At 35.9% G+C, this 10,378-nt stretch overlaps 1 protein-coding gene across 1 annotated transcript in view; it reads left to right on the top strand.

Moving 5' to 3' along the window:
* The first annotated feature begins 6,344 nt into the window (after positions 1 to 6,344).
* LOC115454314 overlaps positions 6,345 to 10,378 on the top strand; it is a 48,883-nt gene continuing 44,849 nt past the window's right edge. Inside the window, exons 1-2 of the mRNA XM_037437851.1 lie at positions 6,345 to 6,497; positions 9,812 to 10,036. Coding sequence (XP_037293748.1) covers positions 9,945 to 10,036 — 92 coding nt within the window. The 5' untranslated portion in view covers positions 6,345 to 6,497; positions 9,812 to 9,944. The remainder of the gene's footprint in view (positions 6,498 to 9,811; positions 10,037 to 10,378) is intronic.

The raw sequence follows: 10,378 nt of genomic DNA, 5'->3' as shown, positions 1-10,378 counted from the left end.
TTTCAAGATAATCACACTTCTTACCTTACTTATTCTGTACCTTAAATTTTTAGCAAGGAATAGTGTAACATACAAATATAGATCAAACACAACTGGATGTTTGTCACAACAGTTACTGCTTTCTTTAACAATTGTTACTTATAAATCAGTTTCAGTTTTTTTGTTTATATTATGGTTTGTTATATTTATATTATGGTAGAACCTAACCCCATTTGTATTTGATCTTTTTTGGGCTTGTTTGTCTCTCTTTTAATTCTTCGATGTCGATAGAAAATTTTCGGTACTAGCATATCACTATTGTAAGGGGCGGAGTCGGCGCCATTTTATGCATTAAATGTGCCGCATGTCACGTGACCATATCACTCATCCTCTATACTCTTTTATCATTGATTTTGGATGGCGCTAGGCTGACGGATTATGATAACTCACTACTTTTTTTAACACGAATGGACTATAATAATATGTTTATCTCATTATAAACCCGTGAGAGGATCCATAGTAGTTCCGATGTCTATTTTCTACCTTTCACAAAAAATCTGACATACGCGACTGAAGCGTTAAAAGAATGTTACAATAGAATTAGACATAATACAAATAAAATACTAATAAACAGAAGCTTTAACAGTAAAGTTAGCAACCCTAAAAGGAACCACAGAGAAATCACGTAATAATTTTTATTTTATAGCTTCGCGCTTCATTAGCCAAAAATAATATTACATACATACATACATAAACATACATAACATCACGCATTTATCTCCGAAGGGGTATGCAGAGGCGCAACTAGGGCACCCACTTTTCGCCAAGTATGTTCCGTCCCATGATGTGATAGGGGGCGAGCCTATCGCCATATCGGGCACAAATTCCAGACTCCGGGCTGATACTGAGCAGAAAAACCCAAATATCACTTTGCCCGACCCGGGATAAATAATAATATAAAAAATAATATTATTTTTATAAAATTAAAAATCATTGAATGCAAGAAATTTATTTTTCTCTAGTCTTTAGCATTCATCATATTTGTGCATTATTCAGTACCTATCAGCTTTCCGTATCTAATAAAATGCTCTTTGAAACTTACATACCCAGTGTTGTGAATTAATCCATTAGTCATATTACTTGTTTCCCGCCTAATCTCTGAAACAGCTGGATGGATCTTCGTAAGACTTTTATTGAAAGTTCAGTTTATAGAAAGTAAGTATCTTATGTTACTTTTCAATTTTAATTTAGAAAATTTTTAGGTCAACAAACCTAAACTTTTTACCCATTTAATTTTTTGTCAATTCCGACTCCTTCTCTCCGAGTCCTTCCCACATCTGTTGAAGAAGGCAATAATGAATATGGATCAATAACCACAAAAAACAGTTTTAAGTGATAAAAATATAATGGATCTCGGAAGTAAACGTTAAGACTAATTAATATTAAGCTAATGTTACTTTATTTTCTTAAATATTAATAACTAGCGACCCGCCCCGGCTTCGCACAGGTGCAATGCTGATACTAAATACACTACAGAAAAACTGTGAACGTTGTATATAAAAACATAGGGGCCCGCTCTGGCTTCGCACGGGTATAACATAACAAAATAACAGTATTTCTCCACTATTTAATGGATGTTATTATACGTATAAACCTTCCTCTAGAATCACTCTATCTATTAAAAAAAAAACCGCATCAAAATCCGTTGCGTAGGTTTAAAGATTTAAGCATACAAAGGGACATAGGGACAGAGAAAGCAACTTTTTTTATACTATGTAGTGATAAAAATTTGATTCATCTCGTTTTTAAATATAGTCAATAATTAACCAACAATTAAATTCACCCCTTGACTGTAACCCCAAAAATATTGAAATCGCAATATTACCTAAACGATAGTTTCTAAAAAAATAATTCTTTTTGATTTTTGGCGTTTATCGGGTTTTTTTTTTCAATGGAATAAATAAAAGAGTGGGTGACAAAATAGCCCCATTATCAATATAACTTTGATGAACAGGTATTATTATTTTTTTTTCTGAAAAAATATTTGCAAATTTATATTTTTTGGTTGCAATAATTAATTTACGTAATGAGTCTACACTACAGTTTTTTTTTTACATTTTTATCGTTGAAATTGCAAAGCGTGGCATCCATTTATAATTTAAAATTAATCAATGTCACCCCGTTTTACGGTACTGAAATCCCCTGGCTTAGCGACTGCAAGGTCTTGGAGGAAACTTGGGATGGGATAGCTGGAAAGGAAGTGTGGGCGAAGGACAAGGAAACCTCTTAGGATAGGACGAGGCTAGGAACTGTTCGCGAGCCCTTATAGGCCTCAATGTGAATTGGCAACTATGGGGTATACACACCCGCTGTGTGTCTAGGGCCGCGACAATTCCCCCCGTGCATGGGCGTGCATTCGGTGTGGAGACCAAGCACACAAGACTTGCCTCAAGACATTAAAAGACGAGACGAGTAGACACGAACGTACAAAGGATAGCCAGAAACTCGAAAGCAGATCAAATCTATACTATTATATAAAGCTGAAGAGTTTGTTTGTTTGTTTGTTTGTTTGTTTGAACGCGCTAATCTCAGGAACTACCGGTCCAAACTGAAAAATTATTTTTGCGTTGGATAGCCCTTTGTTCGTGGAGTGCTATAGGCTATATATCATCACGCTATACCCAATAGGAGCGGAGCAGTAATGGCCAATCTCAGGAAATAACGGTCCAAACTGAAAAAATCTTTTTGCGTTGGATAGCCATTTGTTCGTGGAGTGCTATAGGCTATATATCATCACGCTATGACCAATAGGAGCAGAGCAGTAATGGCTAATCTCAGAAACTAGGAGTTTGAACTGAATAATTCTTTTTGTGTTGGATAGCCCTTTGTTCCTGGAATGCTATAGGCTATATATATCATCACGCTATGCCCAACAGGAGCGGAGCAGTAATCGCTAATCTCAGGAACTACCGGTTCGAATTAAAAAAATATTTTTGTGTTGGATAGCCCTTTGTTCCTGGAGTGATATAGGTTATATATCGTCACGCTATGACCAATAGGAGCGGAGCAGTAATGAAACATGATGCAAAAACGGGGACAATTTATTAGTTTTGAGAGCTTCTGTTGCATGCGCTGCGTAAACGGTTAAAGTTATGCAACAATAATGTATGACGGGATAGTTCCCCTTAAAAAGTTCTACAAAAATATATCATAAAACAAAGTCCCCCGCTGCATCGGTCTGCCCGAACATGTTAAACTCAAAAACTACCCAACGTATTAGGATAAAATTTGGTACGGAGACAGTTTGAGACCCTGGGAAGAACATAGGCTCCCGGGAAAATATATAGCGTGACTTTTATAACGGAAAACTTTAGCCCGAAAAACTTTATAACGCGGGCGGAGCCGCGGGCAAAAGCTAGTAAGTTCATATAGATAGGTACCTACTGCAGTTGCGAAGCGTCCATACAACTCGATTCCTATCGGCTTCCCTTTTAGGTTTATTTACGTTTGGCTTAGATTTTGTTTTCTGTTAAATTGGCCGCGATATATTAACTAAGGCATTTTTTGTCTCGGGTTACCTTTTGAAAAATGTCATCTCTTGCCACTAACCTATTGTTACATTTACTATATATTTTATTATATATGGGTCATATTATATACCTATCACATTATGAAAACTTTTCTACATGCACAATAACTATTATGGTTAGACAGGGTCATCGTTCTAAAAAATATTATTAAAAGAGAAAAGTTCTGTTAAGGATAAAGTAGGGATCGTCTGACAGTCGGTTATACAAATAAGATCCTCTCACGGTATTACTTTATGTATGCTTTCACAAAATTGTAGCAGCTGTATAAGAATTATACCTAGTACTACGTCCAACATACAAACTTAAGGGTAGATACAGACTGTAAAGTCAACAAAGAGTTAGTCTATTATGACAACGTAACTGCTGCCAGAGAAGCACGCAGTCGTCTCCAATGCGCCGAAGAAGTTTAGTTTTAGTTGGTATTGAGCGTAGGGCGGTATGAAGTGTTAGATATTCGGCCGCTTACCACCTATCCGGGTGGCTCAACACTGGCTCGTAAGGCCAACGAACTTGACAAAACCGCTCAGTCGCCCTTTTGAGGCTAGGCAATAGTGGATTGCATATTTTCCGCGATACCAAAAAAACGCTATTATGGTCTTTTTTAAAAACTTATTTAGTCACTATAAAACGATATATGGGCTTCAAAGCCCGTTGCAGGTTATGTGCATTTGTCAGGTAGATGCCTTTTTTACATTAGGTTGTCACACGCCATTTTTTGTCACTACCTTTTTGGGGGCACTCTAATTCTCAAAAGCTGTAAGACCATAATTTTTTGTACCCTCCCTCCTATACTTTATATTGTCAATTTTTGGATATTTTCGAAATTTCCTTTCGGGACACTGTGTGCCCCCGCATGTCCCCCAAAAAAGTCCTAGGTTTACAAAGTATTTGATTCAACATTACAATATTTATTTAACTGAATAAAATTAATTTATTCCAACTCAATATAGTCTTAAAAAACAATGACCATATTTAAACTAATTGAGAAACCGTATAACAGCATCAATACACAACGTTAAAAGTTAGAAGTTAAATTTTATCGGCAATCAATCAATGTAACAATTGGGTCCAATCTCGGCCGACAGCACGTGCATTATGAATGGATGCCGGCACTCGCGTTGACTGATGGCGGGAAAACCGTAAGCTGATGCAAGACATCAGTCAATCCTGTCAATCTTTGTCATGTGCGATATGATCACGTGATAGTTGATTTTGTCTGCTTTTTCGTTCGTTTCGCGGAGTCGATACCTGCATCGGTTTATAATTTTGTCTGGCCCAGAACTTTTATGGTTTTAGTTTTTCAGTCATATAGGTATAGGAATAGATAAATTATAATCTATACTAATATAGAAAAGGTCTTTTTCAAACTAACCAGTAAACTCAGTCCCCTTGTAGTCTATCCATCCTTCGGTTTAAAGTCACCATTTATCACTTTATTAAGCTAAGATAAACAATCATGAAAACTATTCTTAACCCAAACTCAGTTCCTTAACTTGATGAATACCTAACTCTACCATACACACACAAACTCGCACCTTTTATCACTAAAGGGGTAGGCAGAAGCGCAACTGATGCACCCACTTTGTGCCGTGTGTATTCTTTCTTTACCATGATGTTAGGGTAACTCTACCAATCATTTAAAACCGTTGTTTGAACTCTATCTCTCATAAATACTATTTATAATATTTATTCGTCAGTTCGACTGCCTCGGCGGCGTAGTTGTACTGCATGCGCGGTACGACAGAGCTCTGAGGTCCTGGGTTCGAATCTCGAGTCGGGCAAAGTGATAGTTGAGTTTTCTGCATAATATCAGTCCGGAGCCTGGAATTTGTGCCCGATATGGCGATAGGCTCGCCCCCTATCACATCCTGGAACGGAACACACTCGGCGAAAAGTGGATGCCCTGGTTGCACCTCTGCATACCTCTTCGGGGATAAATGCGTGATGGTGTGTGTGTGTGTGTATTCGTCAGTGTATTGACAAAGTATTTTTTATTTCTTTACTTTAATTATTATTTGAAAATCAAAGACTAAATAAGGTTATAATATTGACTAGTCAAATATATATTCCAACTCAATATTACCGATCAAAACAAATCTCCAATTGGTATATTATATGCTCATAAAATAAATCAACAATTTCTACTAGACAATTTCCATTTTCAATAAACGTATGCGGTTCTCGATCGCTGGCATATTGTTATGAATAAATAACATATAGATGTGGCTAATTAATTATGGTGCAGTGTGCATCGTGTAATGACACGAGGTGGTATCGACTTTTCCCCCGCCAGCCCACAGCGGTTGTCCGCCCAATCGACCTCTAGTGATGTCACGCGGTCGGTAAGCGATACTGTCGTATTGTATATTATTATTTGTGTTATTCATGATTAAAGAGAATCAATATTGGTATATTTCTGTGTTATTGACGTCATTAATTAATGCCTACGTACGAATACTTTGATTGTACATCAATTAAAATAAAGTTTAAAAACAAAATTAAGTGTTTTCTATCATTATTCAAACTTTTTGTAAGTAAACATAGGCTTTTTGTTAAGTTCCCTCCAGCTGATATCAACGCTCCAAAATTTCCAAAGCCAAATGATGTTTTAAAATACTCCCAACGCCTTGCTAGAAATATTCCAGATAAACTTACAAAGGGCTGGTATTCATATTCGTCCAGAGATAGAAAATATCTATCGATAATATACGCTCAATCGCTCCCAGGTCTAGATACCGCTTCATTTTCCCATTTACCCTCAGTATGTCTGCGAACTCCACAGAGTGCGGTCACGTCGCGTCTCCCCTTTACACACCAACCCTTTATTGTGTTAAAAGCACGCGATACAATAACTTTGAATAACACGAACTATGTATATGAAAATGTGACGAGCAAGCTGATTTGATGCTCTACACATTTGTTTATTACGTAAGTAATTATATATTTGTTTTGTAGTAACAGGATTGGTGTCTAGGCTTTTAGTATTTAACGTGTGCGCTATTCGAGTAAGGGTAATGAGAAATTCCTTTATATTTTTTGTATCCTGTTTAGATTTTGTTCATTTCACAATGTATAATGTCTTTTATGTGTATGAATTAGAGTAGATAATTAATTTTTAAGAATATCCATTGCGAAATAGAACAGGTGGTCGAACCTCTTCTATAGGTGATATGTATTATAAAGAAAGACTCTTCGCTTGCATATGCCTAAAATGTCGTCTTAATTAATCTAATAAATAAATCATAAAGTTATAAGCTATGTCATGTTACTAAGGCCTACTAACAATATTATGGGTATATCTTGAACTGTTTAAGGGTTTTTGATAAAGTTATACTTAATAGACGGCATTTTATCATTTCAAGCTGTTGATATGATCTAAGAAGCAGCAAATACCACCAAATTAATAACAAAATATTTAATAATCGACTTAATCGATATACAAATGAATATTATCTAAAAATCTTACAACAAAACTAAATCGGAGTAACTAAAATAATATAAGGCGTAAACACTCAGTAGTAGAGGCCCGTGCTCAGCAGTGGGACAGTATATATAATACAGAGCTAGTATTATATAATTATTAAGTATATTTAAAATATAGTTAATCGTGACTATTTTGGTTCCCTTAGAAAACTTATCCAAGAAAACGTGCAATAGAAAAGGGTAATACTCTCGTTTTATACGAAAAATAATTTTTACGCGAAATATTTGGGTTGCCTGGGTTACGAGAGGGTCTAGTCAACGCCCGCATAAATATAACACATAAATATAATTTATGTTAGAGTACCTGAGATAGGTGCGATTACTGGTATTGAAAATTTGATTTATGTGTTATGTCTTGGATTAGATCCTTTGTTTATGTTAAAGAAGAGAAGAGAAGTCGTTAGGAATTTTATAAAATATATTCTGAACTGAATACAGAAATCAAAATGTCAGAATACCACATCGAATACTAAAAACCCAAGTTATTGTTAGAAAACTATTTAAAATGACTTCTCCGAAAAAGGACAAGAAATGGTAAAAAACAAGCAAATACTTAATGATAATATAAAACTATGCATGTTTTAATATTGAACTGGTAAATCTGTAACATGAACTACATCATTTGTGATATAAAAAAATCTGTTTAATATCTTACAGTTTCTTCCTCGCAGCAAAAAAATTTATATGGACGTATATACTTTGTGAAAGTTGTTAAATTTTTTGCTTATATTAATATACTTAGAAAAAATGATTTATGCTTATCACCTTTTTGAAGTTCTAGGAGATGTCTATCAATAAATATGAAATACATTTTGCTAATGTTAATTATTGTCAAATCTCAGCTCGATTTCAAATAATAAGGCATCTATACCACAGTTACCCTAGTAAGCTTACCTATTGTTATTGTTAGTTATTTTTTTATTTAGTAACTAGCTTCCGCTCGCAGCATCGCCCGCGTGGATTTCGGACTTTAAAAATGGAGGAGGTGCTCAATTTGTCGGGATGTTTTTTTAATGTATGGTGGTATGCAGGTGGTCCGATTGTCCGGTCAGGGTCTGATGATGGGATCCTGGTGAAATCGAAGGAAGCTTATAGCATGATCCAGTATTCACGCGTGATGGCTTATTATTAGCGTATTTCATGTATGACTTTGGTCTTTCTATACCGATTTCTATGATTCTTTTTTATGAAATATTTAATAATGTTAACTTTTTTAATTAGGGATGACTGAGAGTGTTATAAACGTAAGAGTAGACAAATTTAATGAGAAAGCTTCGAACTGCTAAGCTATCGGGAGTTACACGTGTTATTGTGAGTCAACCATAAAAGATAGACATATGCTGTCGTGGGATATTTTTTACATAATTTTAAGGAGAACATTTCCGTCATACATGATTTCTGCGTAGCTTTAACCATTAAGGTTGCACACGCGACGGAAGCTTAAAAAATGGAGTAACTTCTCCCGTTTTCCCAACATTTCCCTTCACTGCTCTGCTCCAAGTTTCGTTAAAATCCGTCGAGTAGTTTTTGTTTCTATAACGGTTATACAGACAGACAGACAGACAGACAAAAATTTTACTAATCGCATTTTTGGCATCAGTATCGATCCCTAATCACCCCCTGATAGTTATTTTGGAAATATATTTCATGTACAGAATTGACCTCTCTACAGATTTATTATAAGTATAGAAGTAAAGAAGATAGATAAAGAATGACATAATTAAAACTGCGCTCTAAGCTATAAAACTTGTTCTTACTCATTAGGAGATGTAATACTGAAATCGGCAGGATAAGTAATATACCGACGTTTAATGCCAGGGCTTAGTTCCAACCTTTATAAAAATAGGGAAAGAACAAAATTGGTTGTTCTAAAACACTCGGTTTGAAATTGGTTTTCGTTATTGTTGCAGCTTAATATAGATTTTTTTTTCTTAAAAGTCGAACAGAATTTCATTATGCCGCTCTATTTTTCAATATATTCAAAAAAGAGGTAGAAGAGAATGTTTTTGATTTTTTTTTATCGCCTGCACATTATTGGCTTGCAGTGGCAAAGCGTCCATACAACCCGATTGCTACCGGCTTCTCTTTTAGGTTTATTTACGTTTGTCTTAGTTTTTTTCTGTTAAAGTGGCCGCGGTATATTAATCAAGGTATGTTTTTTGCCTTGGGTTATCTTTTTTTAAATTTCACCATTCGCCACTGTTAACTCGTGCGATTTATTTCTTTTATTTACCATTTAAACGTTTAATAATTAAGTATGTAAACTAGACTACTATCGCATATATGCTGTTGTGTGAGGTCAAAGAATACGTAAAGTATTAAAGTTTATGAGGGTCTACGTGTCCAATATTAGATATTATAGGAGCAGGGACGCCCTTAAAGCATAAAAGTATCGTGGATCTTCGTTGTAAACACGATTTGGTTCTAAATATCATAGAAAGGTGATTTCTTTTAACTACGTCAATGGACATGTGTTATAATATTTGCACGTGTCCACACTCTAGACAACAGCAAACCACGAAAATCTATAGCAAAGAATAACCTTTGCCATTAGTCTTCATAAATAGCGTGGCGGTCCACTTAGCCTTTAACAAGATAATTATGATAATCCGAAAGTATTTTCTTTTATTCACGAAGCAAGGAAACTAGTACTTGGAGGCCTTTACCCAACTGATAGACCTAGTAACATAAAAATACACAAAGAAAGTAATAAACACTCGTATGAGATAGTTCAGACAAAACCATATTAAATTATACAGGTGAGGAGCCCCTACTCCTCGGCGACCAGATGAGCAGTTTCAGTCGGTATCGGTGCAAGAGAAGGCCACGAAAATTGCTCCACACGGCAGTCCCGCGCGCGCGTACATCGCCTATCACAAGCTCGGTGCCGGCATGGAGGCCCAGACCGCCACGCCGCAAGCCGACTGCGAGTGCGGTGTGCATCCATCAATATTCTATCTGCTGGCCACTTTGCTGCTCACCAGGTACCTATAGTTATAAACAGATATATTATTTAACTAGCTTCCGCTCGCAGCTTCGCCCGCGTGGATTTCGGACTTCAAAAATGGAGGAGGTGCTCAATTTGTCGGTAGTATAAGTTTTAATGTATGGTGGTATGCAGGTGGTCCGATTGTCCGGTCAGGGTCTGATGATGGGATCCTGGTGAAATCGAAGGAAGCTTATAGCATGATTCAGTATTCACGCGTGATGGCTTATTATTAGCGTATTTCATGTATAACTTTGGTGTTTCTATACCGATTTCTATGATTCTTTTTTATGGAATATTTAATAATGTTAACTATTTTAATTAGGGATGACTGAGAGTG

The sequence above is a fragment of the Manduca sexta genome, chromosome 12 (assembly GCF_014839805.1).
Source record: "Manduca sexta isolate Smith_Timp_Sample1 chromosome 12, JHU_Msex_v1.0, whole genome shotgun sequence".
Classification (NCBI taxonomy): domain Eukaryota; kingdom Metazoa; phylum Arthropoda; class Insecta; order Lepidoptera; family Sphingidae; genus Manduca; species Manduca sexta.
Note: the sequence above shows the minus strand (reverse complement) of the source record. Positions and strands in the feature narration are given on the sequence as shown.